Source organism: Tinamus guttatus, unplaced genomic scaffold (assembly GCF_059628265.1).
Source record: "Tinamus guttatus ecotype Peru unplaced genomic scaffold, ASM5962826v1 Tinamus_guttatus_pri_ptg000056l, whole genome shotgun sequence".
Classification (NCBI taxonomy): Eukaryota; Metazoa; Chordata; class Aves; order Tinamiformes; family Tinamidae; genus Tinamus; species Tinamus guttatus.
The window spans coordinates 37201-53295 of record NW_028288590.1 but is presented as its reverse complement, the minus strand read 5'-3'; the positions used below and the strand labels follow the sequence as shown (position 1 = coordinate 53295).

Genomic DNA, 16095 nt, shown 5'->3' with positions numbered 1-16095 from the left:
CTCATGCTTGCGCTCGTGCTCACTCTCACGCTCATGCTCACACTCAAGCACGCGCTCGCGCTCACCGGTGCACGGCGTCCAGCGCCTCCCGGTTGGGCGGGGGCACCACGAAGCACACGGAGGGCACGATGGCCTCGCTGCCGGCGGTGCTCAACACCTTCCACTTATAGGGCTGCGCGTTGCTGAGCAGGGCGCACTCGTCGCCCTTGTGCACCGTGATCTGGGGGGGCGAGGGCAGTATGAGCCAGCGGGTCCCGTGGCCCGGGGACCGCTGCCCTGTCCAGGTCCCAGTCCCCGTCCCGGTCCCGGTCCCGTCCCGCAGGGCACTCGCACCTCCATTTGCTTGTAGTCGCAGACGGCCTGCAGGGGCGGGCGGCCCTGCAGCGGGGCACCGGGACTGCGCGGCTTCAGCTGCACCACGGCGCGTGCCCGCCTGGCCAGTGCGGCCACCTGTGCCTGGTACTCGGCCAGCTGCTCCTTCTCCTCCTGTGGGGGACGCATGGCCGTGAGGGGGGTGCGAGGGGATGGGGGAGTCACCCGGGGCCCCGCGCAGTCCTGAGGCCACTCACAAGGGAGTCCTGCAGCAGGTCCTCTAGGCGAGTGACGGTGATGCTGCGGTCGCAAGAGTACTTCTTCTTCATGTTCTCCTGCATCTTGCGCAGGAGCTCCTCAGCCTCCCGCACGTCGGCAAAGAACTAAGTGGGGAAGAGGGTGGTGAGCAGCAGCGTGTGCTGCAGCCAGGCCCGGCATAGGAACAGGGACAGGGATGGGGACAAGGACACCGTGTTGCCCCGCACTGCCACCATGGCTCACCTGGAAGTAGGCGGTGTTCTCCTTGAGGTGGGCCTCGATGCAGCAGCAGAGCTGCAGCATCCAGCTCCACTGCGTCTGCAGTGCCGCCTGGAAGGCCTGCGAGAAGGAGATGTCAACCACAACCCGGTCCAGCAGCGCCCACGCGCTGCACCCTGTGCTCCAGAGCGCTGCACTGCACAGCCCCGTGCAGTGCATGCTATACCCCAGAGCTCTGCACTGCACAGCTCCATGCAGTGCACCCTGTGCCCCACAGCTCTGCACTGCACATGGACCCCAAGTCCTGCAGCCTCCCCATGCCCTGCACTGCCCCTCTCACCTCCACAGTCTGCCGGCCCGGGTGCTCCTCACGCAGCAGCCGGTCCCCAGTGCTCTGCAGCTCTTTGATTTTCCGCTCCCTCAGCTCCAGCTCCCGCATCAGTCCCTGCATGGAGCCGGGGGTGGCAGTGAGAGCCCGGCCCCAGCCAAGACACCGGACACCGGCGCACACCACACTGTGTGTGCACATATGTGTGTTTGCATGTGTGTGCATGTGCATTGAATGTGTGTGTGCACGTGGGTGTATGTGTGTGAGCATGTGCATTGAATATGTGTGTGTGTGCATACACGGGTGTGTGCTGGCGTGCAGGGTTGGGTGCAGCCTGCAGGGCTGTTTTCAGGGGCAGCTCAGCTCCATTAGGACCAGTAGCAGCGACCGCAACCTGCTGCAATGTGCAGGGACGAGGCTGAGTGTGCAAAGCCTGGGGAGGGACGGGGTGCGGAGGGGACAGGGACGTGCCAGGACAGGACTCCGCATACCGAGTAGTTCTCCTTTTTGGCTGCCATGTTGGGGTTGCCATCGCTCCAGTCAAAGTTCACCTCCTCCTCCTCCTTCTCGTCGAGCCACATGAGCTCCTTGGTGGCGGCGCTCACAAAGCCGTGCAGGCTCTCCAGGTGCCGCAGGCGGGACTTGGACGAGTTCTGGGCACGGGAAAGCAACAGGCTGCATCCTGCACAAAGCTTCCCAAACCCTCGCCCCCTGCCCCCAATTCCAGTCCAAGATGCAACCCCCATCCTCCATGTCCTCCACCTCCATTGCAGAACATCTTCCCCATGCCCTGCACCTCCATCCCAGAACACTTGCCCCCATGTCCCACACCTTCATCCCAAACTTCATTCCCCCCGTACGCTGCACCTCCACCCCGAAACACCTCACCACAGACCCCGCACCCCGCCATCCCCGTGCCGAGCCCGGTGTCGCACCAGCAGCTTGGCGTACTGCAGGTCCAGCTTGCCCAGGCACTCGCGGTAGGCGTTGCGGGGTCCCGGCGAGAGCTGCGCCTGCGGGAGAGCATGTCTGAGCGCAGGGCGCAATGCAGCACCGCAGCCCTGCAGCCCCTCTCAGGCCCATCAGTGCCTGGAGGGCACTTGGACCTCCTGCCCCCACATACTGCATCCTGGCAGGCACCCAGCTCACCCAGCTCCATGTCCTGCATCTAGTGGGCACCCAACCCACCGAGCTCCAGCTCCCACATCCTGGGGGCACCCATCCCATCCGGCTCCATGTCCTGCATCCCAGCAGGCACTCAGCCCATCCAGCTCCATGTCCTGCATCTGGCGGGCACCCATTCCATCGAGCTCCAGCTCCCACATCCTGGGGGCACCCATCCCATCCAGCTCCATGTCCTGCATCCTGGCTGGCACTCAGCCCATACAGCTCCAGCTCCCACATCCTGGAGGCAGTGCAGCCCATCCAGATCCATGTCCTGCCTCCCTGCAGGCACCCATCCCACCCAGCTCTAGCTCCCACATCCGGGAGGCATCAGAGCCCGTCCGTCTCCATCTCCCGCATCCTGGCAGGCACCGCAGCCCATCCAGCTCCCTGTCCTGCACGTGGCGGACGTGCAGCCGGTTGGCGCACATGCAGCTCACCTCGTCAGCGCGCGCGCGCTCGATCTTGGCGCGGAACTCCTCGATGGACTGGTGCAGGCCACGGTGGCTGCCCAGGTGCGACTCCACGGTGGGCAGGTCCACGCCCCACTCGGCGGCCCCCAGGCGCCGCTGGTTCTCCTCCACCCAGGCCAGCAGGTCCTGCAGGTAGCGCAGCGTGACGTCGTCCAGCTCTGGCCGCGGCCGCTGGCCCAGCGGCGCCGGCGCCACCTGCGGCGCCCCGGACTTGAGGCGCAGGTTGTACTCGGTGCGGATGGCCACGAGGCGCTCGTGCAGGCGGTAAACCCTATGGGCAGTGGCACATCAGCATGGCGCACAGCACACGGCATGCAGCTCGGCATGTGGCCATGGTGCAGCACGGCACGGCGTGGCGCAGCATGGCACAGTGCAGCACACCATAGTGCAGCACGGCACAGCGTGGCACAGCACGGCACGGCTCCTACCTGCGGTACATCTGCTCCCCTTGCGGGTGCCGCCCGTCCTTGAGCGCCTGCACATCGTTGAAGAGCAGCCGGATCATGGCGTCCGCCTTGTCCAGGTCCCGCTCCACCTCCGCTGCCTTCTGCGGCGCCTTGCCGGCGTTGAGCAGCCGGATGTCCTGAGAAGAGAAGCCAGCATGGTCAGGGCACCACCGCGGAGCCCCGCACCATGCAGCACCTCCGCTTGGCCTCGCCGCACTCACCGACTGCAGCAGCGTGTCCGCCTGGTTGAGCTGCTCCTCGCACAGCCCCGACTCCATCTGCAGCTTGCTGACGATGCGCTGCAGCCGCTCCAGTCTGCGCAGTGAGAGGCAGCATTGGGGACGGCGCGCAGGCACTCGTCCCGGCCCTGCACGGCACAGATCCTGCCCATGTGGCATGGATCGCAGCCCTGCATTGCATGGATCCAGTCCCTGCAGCACCCAGATCCAACCCCTGTATTGCACGGATCCTGTCCCTGCACTGCAGGGATGCAAGCCCTGCATCATATGGATCCTGCACTGCATAAACACTGCACAGACTGGGATCCCATCCCTGCATGGCCCAGGTCCCATCCCACATGGCACAGATCCCATCCTTCCACAGGCTGGAATCCCACCCCTGCTCAGACTGGGACCACATCCCAGCACATCGGTGCACGTCCCATGTCCCCTCCGCACGGGGTGAAGCCTCCACCCCAGCAGTGCCGCCCCCTCCCTCCATGGGCCGGGGCAGGTCTGGTCCCACACGGACACGGCCGCATCCCCTCCCGCGCTGGCAGGACACCCAGCGCACGCAGGAGCCGCCCCGCGCCGCCCCAGCGCCGCCTCCCGGCAGCGCCACCACCTTCCCGCCCGCGCGCTCTGCTCTGCTCCGCTGCAGCCAGCAGCTCCGCTCGGCGCTGGCCCCGCTCTGCACTGGCCCCGCTCGGGCACGGTGACTCCGCTCGCGCTTGGCGGGGGCGGCAGTGACTCATGCGCCGGGTGGATCCCGGCGGGGGATGCCCGGCCCCGCGGCAGGACACACGGCCACGCGCACCACGCCGGCACTCGCCTCTCGAACTCGGCGCGCAGCAGCTTCTCCCGCTCCAGGATGGCCACGTGCAGCTTGCCCCACTCCTTCTCCACGTCCAGCGGGTGGTAGCTGGGCGGCACCTTCAGCTGCCCCGAGTGCACGGCGCCCTGAGAGCCGGCGGCACCGTGAGGCTCGGCCACAGGGCAGGGACCCGGCCGGGAACCCGCGCCGCCGCTCACCTCCAGCGCCTGGAATATGGCCTTGGAGCGGTTCTTGTCAGCCTCCTTAGCCGGCAGCTCCGTCTCCTTGAACTTGAGGAACTGGCGCCAGAGGATCTGCAAGAGCAGCAGGGCTGCAGCGGTGCCGTGCAGCCCCTGCACCGCGCAGCCCCACGGCACCCGCCCCACGGTGCTGCCACGGCGCCCGCAGGAAGGAAGGGGCGGCCGGGCGGGCGACTCGTGTTCACCACGAGTGACTCACGAGGGGCTTGGAGCCCTCCTGGAAAAAGTGACTCAGTGGCTCCCGCCCTGCCGGGGCTGCCCAGGGCTCCCCGGCACCGCCGCCACCACACGCAGCCCGTGCACCACTGCATGCAGCCTGCCGCATGGGGGACCATGCGCCATGCACCGCTGCAGCCCTCCGTGGCCCGTGCACCACCCTCACCTCAATCTCCTCGAAGCTGGTGGGGAACTTGCGCTCCTCGAAGAGCACGGTGTGGTGACGGATCCACTGCAGCAGCATGGTCACCAGCTCGTAGTACTCCTGCCAGCGCAGCTGCAGCTCCTGCAGGCAGCGTGGCCGTGAGAGCGGCCCCAGCGCCCCGCGTCCCCCGCCGCCCCCGGTGCCCCCGTCCCCGCTCACGTTGGCCTTGACACCGTCCTGCACGTCGGGCACGCGGGGCATGGCGTCATACAGCGATGACACGTAGGTGATGATGGACTTCTCATCTGGCTGCGGCACATCCACGTCTGGGTGGAGGGAGGACGGTGAGGGCCGGGCGCCACCGTGGGGACGCTCTGCCCGCGGGGACCCGTGCGCTACCTTCGGGGTCCAGCAGCCGCGTGACGCCCAGGTCGCGCTCGGCCACGGTGAAGGCCTGGTCCAGGTTCTCCAGGTTGCTCTGGCGGAACACCTTGTTCATGTCGATGAGCATGGGCCTGCAGCGGGCATGGTGTGAGCAGCCAGCACGGGGGCGGCAGCTCCCGCGCCCTCCCTGCCCCCCGGCACGTTCCCAGAACACATTCCCGCGGCATTCCCGCTGCACGTTCCTGGCACGCATTCCGGGCAAACACTGCTCCGACCGCTGGGGAAGCGGCAGGGCTGGGGCTCCTCCCTGCCCTGGTGCTGCATGCGTGTCCACTGCAGCGCACGGCAGAGACATGGGGTCTGGGCATGCACTGTGGCATGGGGAGGGAACGGGATCCCTGCGCCTGCACCGTGGGCACCAGGAGGGAGCAGGGTCCCTGCGCAGGCACCGTGGGCACCGGGAGCTGTCCCTACCCCGGCCTGGAGTGAGGGCTGCAGGACCACAGGAGCTCCCAGACACAACCCGAGCAGTGACCAACCCTGCCCGCTGGACTGGTAATGGCACAGCCGCGGTGCCCCTTCCAGGAACCCAGGGCACTTGGAGCAGGCGCTGCCCCTTGCACAGAGCCCAGCAGGGAAAATAAGCCATGCCCAGACCTGCGGGAAGGGGGAGGTGACGCTTCCCCAGGGTACAAACCTGGGTAGCTGGGGGTGCCCCACACCACGCACAGCCGTGCACTGCCCCCAGGAGCCTTGCACAGACTGGGGAGCAGGGGATGCCCCAATGCACCATGCATGGACCCAGGGGGCAGGGGATGCCCCAACGCGCCATGCATGGACCCACGATGTCCTCGCACACCGTGCACAGTCACACGGTGTGCCCAGGCCCGACGCACAGACTTGGTGGCAGGGGATGCCCCGATGCACCATGCACGGACCCATGATGTCCCCGCCCAACGCGCACAGCCGCTTGCTGCTCCCAGACCCCATGCACAGCCCCACGGCACTGCCAGGCCGTGCCCTGCAGCCCCAGAGCAGCGCCAGCCCCCAGCCCTGCTGTCAAGCCCCCCGCCGGTCCTGGCTCTGCTCACCGCCCTGGCCCGGTGCCTACAGCTCCCGGAGACGCAGGCCAGAGCGCACGGAGCGGAGGGAGCCGCGGAGGCAGCCACAACACCCCGGCACCCGGGAATCTCCTTGCACAGCACAAGCACCCACGCAGCAGCCCCACAGCCCGGCCTCATCCCCCTGCTCCGCTCCATGGCACTCCGTGGCCACTCGGCACCGAGCGCAGCACGGCACGGCGCGCCGCAGCCGGCCCTCCCCACCCTGCACGGGGGCGGCCGCCTGCACGGGCTTGCAGCAGGGCAAGCACCCGGGCACAGCGCCCACATCCCAGCGGGGTCAGCACGCCAAACGCAGCACGCGCCGGGGCTTGCCGTGCATCCACACCATGTGCCCCGGCGTGTCCTGCATGCCACTGTGCACCATCCATGTCCCTGCCCCAACCCACTTGTGCCGGTGGATGATGGCGTTGAAGAGGCGGCCGTCGCGCCAGCTCGTGGTGAAGTTGTCGCAGCGCAGGCCCTGGTAGTCCTCCACCATGCGCTGCGACCACAGCAGCAGCTTCTCCTTGGCTGTCATGTCCTCTGACTGCCCCGTCACCTGGATGTCCGAGATCTGTGGGGACACAGCACGTCACCACCGGCACTCACCACCCGTCCTGCTCCCGGCCACCCCGTTGGCCCCCGTGGTGCCTCCGTGGCACCAGAGCGTGCGCCCCAGCGCCGCTTCCTGCTGCAGGGCCAGCTGCTGGCGCAATCTCTGCCGCTTGCCACAGGCGCCCGCATGGGCCCCAGGAGCCAGACACGGCGGAAGGAGGTGCAACCCACAGGCGGACTGTGCTGGGGCACACAGGCATGCATGCGTGCAAATGCATGCATGTGCACACATGTGCATGTGCACACACGTACATGCACAAAAACAAGGGCACAGGTGTGCACACATGCAAACACAGCTGCATATGCACGCACACATGCACACGCGCGGGCACACACACAGACGCACATACACACACATGCATGCACACATATGCACATGTGTTTACATGCACACGCAGACACACACACATGCACACACATGTATGCACACACGTATGCACAGGCACACACAGACACACATGCACACACATATGCACATGTGTGCCCATGCACACAGACACATATGCACACACTTGCATGCACATGTGCACACACACATACACACATGTGTGCACATGCACACACACAGACACATACGCACACATACATGTACACACACAGGGCAGCTGTGCCCGTGTCCGGCGTGCGGTGCAGCGAGGCTCATTGCCGCGGGGCTGCCCCCCAGCCCCCCGGCCCGGTGCGGGACGCAGCTCACCTGGAAGTGCAGGATGATGGTCCAGATGAGCCCCAGCGTGAGCTTGGGGTTGCCGTCGGCAATGTCATCGTTGCGGATGTTGACCAGCTTCACCTGTGGGGACAGAGCCGTCACCGGGGCCGCGGAGGCAGCATGTCCCCACCGGCCCCCGGGCGCCTGCCCCAGCCCCCCGCTGCTGCTGTGGCCCTCCCGCTCACCTGCCGGTGCTTCAGGTAGTTGAGGGCGATCTGCACGTTCTGCAGCTTGTGGAAGCGCATCCTGCCCTTCTCCCGGGGCTGCGGAAAGAGGGAGCAGGCACCTAAGTCGCCAGCACAGCCCGGCATGGTCCCGGCACGGCCCAGCACAGCCCCGGCACTGCGGCCCCAACCCAGCCCTTCCCACACGACCCTTCGCCATACGTGCCCCCCCAGCCGGGCCCTGCCAGCCCGCAGCTCCCCACGTGCCCAGTGATGGCTCCTCTCGCAGGGCCAGCGGAGCCCAAACCCCTCCCAATTCCCGGGGGCTCAGCAGGAGTCACTTTGCTATCAGAGCTGCTGCAGGGAGGGAGCTGCTGCACGTCCCTGCAGGGCATCTCCCCATGGCATCGCCATGCAGCATCCCTGCAGGGCATCCCTGCACCACATCCCTGTACCGCATCCACACGCCATATCCTCACATTGCACAGGGGCTGCTGCACTCTATCCCCAAACTGCATCCCTGCAGCCATCCCCACACTCTGTCCCTGCACTGCACCCCTGCACCACCACCATGCATTGCATCCCTGTGCCACCTCCCTGCACTGCAACCCAACACTGCCTCCACGCACTGCACTCCCATTGCTGCAGGGCACCCTGCACAGCATGGATATCCCCGCACTGCCTACACTGCACCGCGGTCCTGCACCGCGTGGGGATCCTGGCACGTCCCTGCACCGGCCCTGGGGCTCCCTGCACCCTGTCCCGCACTGTGCTGCCTCAGAGCAGCTGAGCAGCTGCCCAGAGCAGGTCCTGCACTGCAGCCATAGCGCGCTTTGCAGCGCAGCACAGTGGGGCAGTGCACCTAGGGCTCTGCTGGCAGCAGCAGCCCTGCGCGGGAAGCACCGGGCAGCACGGGATATCCCCCGCGCTCCCGCCAGAGCGGGAAGGAAGCGCTGCCGCAGCGAACAATGGCGAGCGGGGCCGGCTGCCCCCGCGCTTCCGCACGCGCTGGCACCGCCGCGGCACCGGCACCGCCGAGCCCCACACCGCGCGCGGCCGCCGGAGAGGAGCGATGCCGGAGCATCGCGCGCGGCACCGCAGCCCGCAGGCTATGGGAACCCCGCGGCGCTGCTGGTTCCAATGGACTCCCCGCGCGCCCCAGCAGCGGCACCTGCCCCGCTCGGCCCCGCGCAGGGCGACGGGCGGAACCACTCACCAAGCGCAAGTTCCTGATCACGTCGCGCTCCCTCGGCTACCCAGCAAGAGCAGCGCAAAGAAAGGAGGAAAGGCCGCGGGAGGAGGCCGGGGTCAGATCGGCAAACAGGAGACGAGAGCGGAGAAGCAGAGAGTTCACCGGGCAAAGAAACGTTAATGTGTTAGAGGGCAGCGCGCAGGGCGGGAGGGCTGCAGGCAGGCGCAGGAGCAGCGGGGCAGCCGCGCTGGCGCCCAGGCGGGACAGAGGGAAAGCGGGAGCAGGAAGCAAGGGAGAAGGCCGAGCCACAGCGAGGAGCGTCCCGCGGCGCCTGCATCTGCACGTGCACCCACATCCCCAGTCATGCTTGTACCCACGGGCAGGTCTGCGCCTGCATCCACACCTGCAGCTGCACCTGCATCCATGCGCACGCAGGTCTGCGCCTGCATCGGCACCTGCATCCACGTCTGCATCTGTGCTCACGTTCACGCTCGCATCCACACCCGCATCCTGCTCGCGCCCGCGTCCGCGCTCACGGCTGCATGCGCGGTTGCGCCTGCGCAGCACCTACCAGCGTGTCCCCCGAGAGCACCTCCAGCAGCGAGATGAGGTTGTGGCCATCCCGCAGGTCTTCGTAGAGGTCGTTGATGTGCCGCTGGGCCTGTGGGGATGCGAGGCGGTGTCAGCGGCATGTGAGGGGTGCGCACAGTGTGCGGCTGCAGGCGCCTTGTGCAACCTGTCTGCTGCGAGCCCGTTCCCATGGCCCAAAACCTGGCACCCCCCATCACGGCCCAGCCCTCGCCAACCCCCAGCCCACGGGCAGCAGCCCGGCACGGGGACACGGCGGGACCATCGCGGAGGGAGCCTGGAGGGGGCACCTACCTCTGCTCGCCGGTGCTGCACAGGGACGAGAGCCCGAGAGGAGAGAGCGGGGAGGAGTAGAAGAGAGGAGACAGGTTGGGTGCCCAGCACGGTGCCCAGCGCCCGGCAGGGTGCTGCACGGTGTCACAGCACCCGGCAGCACGGTGCACGGCGGCACAGTGCCCAGGGCATGACACGGCATGCAGCAGCACGGCACATGGTAGCAGGGCTACAGTAACACAGCGCCTGGCATGCAGCAGCACAGTGGCACAGCACGCAGCGTCATGGCATGCAGCATGGCAAGGCACAGCACAGCAGCACAGTGCATGGTGGCATTGCATGCATTGGCACAGTGTATGGTGGAATGGCCCGCAGCAGTACAGCACACAGCAGCATGCCATGCCGCAGCACAGTGTGTGGTGCCATGGCACGCTGCAGAATGGCACACAGTGGCATGGTGCATGGTGCCATGGCATGCAGCAGCATGGTGTTCAGTGGAACAGCATGGAGCGGGATGGCATGCAGTGTGTTGTGGCAGGAGATATAGCAGTATGGTTCACAGCAGCACGGCACACAGCAGCACGGTGCGCGCAGCGGCACGGCACACAGCGGCACGGTGCATGCTGCCGTGGCAAACAGCAGCACGGTGCACGCAGCGGCACGGCACACAGCGGCACAGTGCACGCTGCCATGGCACGCAGCAGCACGGTGCACGCTGCCATGGCACACAGCAGCACGGTGCACGCTGCCGTGGCACACGGCATCGCTCACGGCACGGCAGGGCCGGCCCCGAGCGCGCAGCCACACGCCGGCGGGGCCGCGGCACGCGGGGGCCAGGAGCCGTCTTGGCGCGTGCCAGGCGCTGACGTGGGCTGCGCGGCAGCGCCGCGGGCAGGGCGGGCGCCGACAGGCCCGCGGGCTGGGCGTGGGGCACGGAGCCCAGCGAGAATGCGGCCGCCGGGGGGGACACGGTGCAAAACCCCGTGTGGAACCGCCCCCGGACAGGCCGGGGCTGCCGTGCCGGAACGCGGGGCAGCCGCCCGCACGGCCCCCACACACAGGGCTGCGTGCTCGGGGGCGGCACCGTACCTTGATGAGGTGCTTGTTGACCCATTTCGTGAAGGTCTTCTTCTGCACGCGGTCTCGCTCATCTGCAAGAGGAGAGGGGCCGGGCTGAGCGGGAGCGCGCGGCACCGCCCGGCACGGATCGGCGCGGCAGGAAGCCGTGAGCAACCGCCACGGGGAAGCACCGTGAGTCACCGGCTCGGCAGCGGGAAGCGCCCGCTGGCCGGGCTGACTCACGGCACCGGCCCTGCCCCACGGCTGGGGGGCAGGGGGGCGGCGCCGGCGCAGCCCCAGCGCCCCAGGGGGCTGCGCCCATGGCCCCGAGCGGGGCACGTCCACCCCAGACGCGCGCGGGGTGGGGACGGCCCGCGGGGAGGCGGCGCCGAGGGCCCCGAGCGGCACCCGCACGGTCTGAGCGCCAGCGAGCAGCCCCAAGCCAGGCACGAACGAGACCAAGGACGGGCGTATGGGCTGGGGATGGGCCCGTGGCCATGTGCTGAGCAGGGTGCGTACGAGCCCCGCAATGGGCCTATGGGTGGGGATGGTCCATGGGGGCCGGAGCTGCGAGCGGGGCACATACGAGCCCAACAAGCGTATGGGCTGGGGATGGGCCCATGGCGGGCCCGAGTCCCAGGCAGGCACTATAGAAGCCTAGCAAGGCCCGTACGAGTAGGAATGGGCCTTGCATCCCTGCAGCCCCAAAGCAGAGCCTGGGCCCAGGCGCCCATGTCCCTGCCGGAGCGGTGCCCGGGGACGGAGCCAACAGGAGCCCTGGCCCCTGAGCAGCCCCATGGCCCCAGCTCGCGCTGCGCGTTCCTCGTGTCCCTGTCCCCATGTTCCCCGTGTCCCCGTCCCCACTCTACATGTTCCTCGTGTCCCTGTCCCCACACTGCACATTCCCTGTGTCCCCATTCCCACACTGCACGTTCCCCATGTCCCTGTCCCCGCGCTGCACGTTCCCTATGTCCCTGTCCCCACGCCGCAATGGGGCTGGTCACCCCAGGTGGCCATCAGGCGCTGACTCAGCGGCTGCTCCCTGCCCCACTGCCCCGCAATTATGGGGCAGCCACGGCCACACCGCCCAGCCCAGCCCAGCGGCAGCGCCCAGGACGCCTGGCCCCTGGCGTGGTGATGCCAGCGGGTCCGTCGGTGCGTGCGCCGGGACGCGGCGCGGGCCGCCCCGGGCGCAGGCCGTGCCGTGGAGCGCGGAGCGCGGCGCTCGGCGGCAGCGGCGCAGGGAGCGGCCGCGCCGGCGCACGCAGGCGGGCGGCCGCGCAGGGAGGAAGCACCCGGCGCTCGCCGCGGGCTCGGGCGCTGCCGACGGGGAGGCCCGCGGGGCAATGCAATGGGTCACCCCATCCCGCAGCGCAGGGACGGGACGGGACAGCGTGGGCGGATGCACCGCCGCGTTCCCGCACCCCGACTCAGCTCCCGCACTGCGCGCCGGCACAGGAGGGTCCCGGCCAGGCCGGGTCTGGCCAGGCGGCGCCGGTGCCCCCAGCCCACAGCGGTACCTTTCTTGCCCTCGGACGCCCGCAGCACGGCCAGGTAGAGGTTGTCCTCGGAGCTGGTCCTGTGCGCGGTGCTGAGCGCCTCCTCGAGCCGCTCGGGGCTGGCCCGGCGCTGCCGCGACATGGTGCCACGCGGGACCGGGACGCGGGTGGCTGCGCGCGGGGCTGCGCCGGCCGTGCCCGTGGCGGGTGCGGGCGGCGGGTCCCCGTGCTACAGAGCCCTCCCCGAGGTGGGGCGGGGAGGAGGCTGGGGCTGCCCTCCCTCCCCGGGCACCTCCTGCCCACAGGAAACCCGGCCCCAGCCGCAGCTCCGTTAACCCTCTCCCGCCCGTGCCGGCCGCGGACACCAGCACGGGGGCACCGGGACCCTCAGGGACCCCGGCCCAGGAGGGGCCAGGACGTGGTCCTCAAGCCCAGGGGTCTCAGGACCCTCCAGATAGGGAGCCCAAGAGCCTCCCCAGGTGTCTCAGGATCCCCAGGCTCTGCAACCAGCAGCCTCAGGACCCCCCTGCACACACACAAGGGCACTCGAGCCCCCAGATTTGCAAGCTCCGGGGCTGCAGGACCCCAACCCCAATCGCAGGACCCTCAACGTGCTCTGCTTTGGCTTGCAGAGCAATGTGCTCTGCAGGCCCAAGAGCATCTGGGCCCTCAGTGCCCATCCCCAGGCATCTTGAGACCCCGGTCCCCAAACTTCAGCACATCAGCACCCCCAGGGTGGTGGGGACACCCAGATCAGCAGCCCCAGGAGCTCTGCATGCCCATGTCCAGGTCCTCAGGACCCCAGGCCCCAAACCCAGGGGCTGCAGGACCCCAGTCCCCAAGGCCAGGGCTCCCAAGACCCCAGTCTGCACAAGCCTGAGGGCTGCAGGACCCACAGTGCTCCCCTACAGGGCGCTTGGGATCCCCCTGGCCAGGGTGCCGGGGATCCCCGTGCCAGGGCGCAGGAGCGGGTGGGCGTGGGAAGCGCTTCCCGCCGGAGCCAGGAGCAGGGCGGCTCCTCCACCCCGGCAGCGGGGCCCGGAGCCAGCGCTGCCGCAGCCGGCGCTCCCGGCGCTGCATTCCAGGCGCTCCTGCCTGGCGCCTGGCACCAGCCACGGCGGGAAGCGCACCATGGAACCGGCGAGAAGAGGGGTCCGAGCCCCGCTCCGGGGCAGGGAGAGTGGCTACAGGGCGAGACTGGGCGTCCTGCACCCTGGTGCGGGGCAGGGAGCTCGGCCGTGGGGAGACACAGGGGATCGGGTGCCCCAGTGTGGGCCAGGGAGAGCGGTTATGGGGCAAGACGAGGCGTCCTGCACCTGGTGTGGGGCAGGGAGCTCGGCCGTGGGGAGACACAGGGGATCGGGTGCCTGGTGTGGGGCAGGGAGAGCGGCTATGGGGCAAGACAGGGCATCCTGGGCCCTGTTGTGGGGCAGGGAGCTCGGCCGTGGGGTGACACAGTGGATCGGGTGCCCCATTGCGGCACAGGGAGCGCAGCCTCAGCGACACCCCGCACCGCGGGTGCAGCCTGACCCTTGCCTGGAGTCCAAGGGCTGGCGGGCGGCGGGCGCTGACGCAGGGCGCCCGCGGGGGTGTTTGCTTTGAGGGCAGGGCAGCCCGCGCGGCCCCGCACAGGGAAGGGGCCGGGAGGAGGGCGGCTACCCCGGCGCCTGCAGGTGCTCCAGCCACGTGGAGCGGCCTCATTGCGGCACATCAGAGCGAAGAGCCTGGAACCGGGATGCAACTCGTGCACCGGCAGCACCACCGCGGAGCAGGAATGGCCACAGCACCGCTGGGACCACAGCGCCCGCCCCACGGCGGGGCAGGGCCAGAGCGACTGAACTCAGGCAGGGGCAATGTCAGGCTCTGCGGGGCAGGACAGGGGCAGCTGCACCCAGCAGGGGGCACGGTGGGGCAGCACAGGGGCAATTGCACCCAGACCAGGGTGGTGTGGGGCGGGATGGGGGCCTCTGTGCCCAGGCAGGGTCACTGCGGGGTGGGACGGGGCAGCTGCACTCAGAACAGGGCAATGGGGATACCGGCGATGGCCCCCACACTGGCACAATGCAGGAGTGGTGCAGGAAGGGGCACAGTGGAGCTGTCACCCTGCCCATCCCCGGCGCTGGCCCCATGCAGGTGTCCGGCCGCAGCTGCGCTCACGGGGCCACCAGGCGTTTCGCTTCCTCCTGCTCCTGCACCCGCCGCTCGCACCCGCGCAGGCCCCGGCCCGGCTCTGCCTGTGCCCCGGCCAGCAGCGCAACCCAGCCCAGCACTGAACCCTGGGCGGGCACGGCGCAGACCACCCTGCGCCCCAGCCCATCTCCCAGCTGCGGCACCGCAACCCAGCACCCACCGCACACGACGGAACCAGGACTGGCGCGACGCCGCTGCGGCACCGCTGCCCGCAGCGGGGCACCCACGGTGCATCCCACCTGCGCACCCACCATTGCACCTCCTCTGTGCACTGCGCTGGGCACTCACCACGATGAACACCTGCCTCTGCACCCCACCTGTGCACCCACCACGCTGGGCACCTGCCTGTGTACCCAACCGGTGCACCTCCTGTGCACCTCCTCTGTGCACCGTGCTGAGCATCCACCACGCCGGGTACCTGCCTGTGCACCACACTGTGCACCGACCACGCTGGGCAACCTCCTGTGCACCACACTGTGCACGCACACTGTGCACCCAGCACCCCAAGCTGGACCGGCCGCAGGGACCAGCTGGGCTCCGCTGCCCCTGGCCTCCACCGCGGCGCTGCCGTCCGCCACGTGGCCACGCAGGGACAGAGCTGTCAGCGCTCACGGGCACTGGTGCTGGCAGCCGTGCCGGGAGCCCGAGCGCGTGGGAGCCCGCGCGCCGGGAGCCGAGTGCGGCGACGCTGCTGTCAGCACTTTGCGGAGCCGGAGGCCCGGTAGGAGCTGGGACAGGGTGGCTCCGGGAGCAGCCGCCCGCCCGGCCCTGCCGGCCGGACCGGAGCTGCTGCCTCCCCGCCCTGTGCCCCCAGCGTCCCCTGCACCCGGGCAGCCCCTCGCAGCGCTTGGGCCTCTGCAAAGCGCCTGTCCTGGAACCGGTGCATCCTGGAACCGGTGCATCCTGGAACCGGCAACGCCCATGGGAGCCAGAGGGACCTCGGCCCCCACGGAGGCTGCAGGGCACAGCGGGGCCAGGCACACGAGCCGGGGCGGGCACCGGCGCAGGGCACGTGGGACACGCGCAGGCAGCGCCAGGGCCGCGGGGCGCTTCCCCACGCAGGCCCCAGGCAGCGCCGGCTCCGGGTGTCGCGTTGGTGCGAGCAGGGAGGGAACGCGAGGAGCTGCTCTCCGGCCTGCCCGGCTGCAACAAGGTGCTGGCAGCACCGCGGAGCATACCCAGCGCCGGGGTCCCGCTGCAGCGGGACAGGATGGGACGGGATGGGCCGTGCATGTGGCAGGGATGCAGACGGGCTGGACCTTGCAGGAGGGACACACATCGGGTGGTAGCACGGGGATGAGGACCCAGCAGGGGAACTGGTGCAGTCACCAGGCACGGGGGTGCAAAGACACTGTGTCCTCAGCAGGGGTGTCCACAGGGGCTGTCCTGGGGCAGAGCTGAGGGGAGGGTGTCCCTGGGGCCAGGGGAGCTGCCCCATGGCGGAGCAGAGCTGAGTGACACGGTCACTG

At 69.2% G+C, this 16095-nt stretch overlaps 1 protein-coding gene across 4 annotated transcripts in view; it reads right to left on the bottom strand.

The window, feature by feature from the left end:
* The window catches only part of PLEC (plectin), a 52742-nt gene that overhangs the window by 16249 nt on the left and 20398 nt on the right, over positions 1–16095 (bottom strand). For 2 of the 4 annotated variants that reach the window (XM_088540119.1, XM_088540123.1), the window contains exons 2-21: positions 10968–11029; positions 9589–9678; positions 7847–7924; positions 7650–7742; positions 6748–6914; positions 5253–5368; positions 5073–5179; positions 4875–4994; positions 4451–4546; positions 4251–4378; positions 3422–3515; positions 3183–3337; positions 2722–3025; positions 2053–2130; positions 1609–1770; positions 1130–1234; positions 814–909; positions 570–695; positions 334–486; positions 66–220 (exon numbers count right to left, since the gene is read on the bottom strand). In XM_088540119.1, the coding sequence (XP_088396245.1) occupies positions 66–220; positions 334–486; positions 570–695; positions 814–909; positions 1130–1234; positions 1609–1770; positions 2053–2130; positions 2722–3025; positions 3183–3337; positions 3422–3515; positions 4251–4378; positions 4451–4546; positions 4875–4994; positions 5073–5179; positions 5253–5368; positions 6748–6914; positions 7650–7742; positions 7847–7924; positions 9589–9678; positions 10968–11029 (2485 nt within the window). Of the gene's footprint in view, positions 1–65; positions 221–333; positions 487–569; positions 696–813; positions 910–1129; positions 1235–1608; positions 1771–2052; positions 2131–2721; positions 3026–3182; positions 3338–3421; positions 3516–4250; positions 4379–4450; positions 4547–4874; positions 4995–5072; positions 5180–5252; positions 5369–6747; positions 6915–7649; positions 7743–7846; positions 7925–9041; positions 9078–9588; positions 9679–10967; positions 11030–12457; positions 12583–16095 lie in introns of those variants that run through there. The other 2 variants (XM_088540120.1, XM_088540121.1) reach the window with 2 other exon arrangements.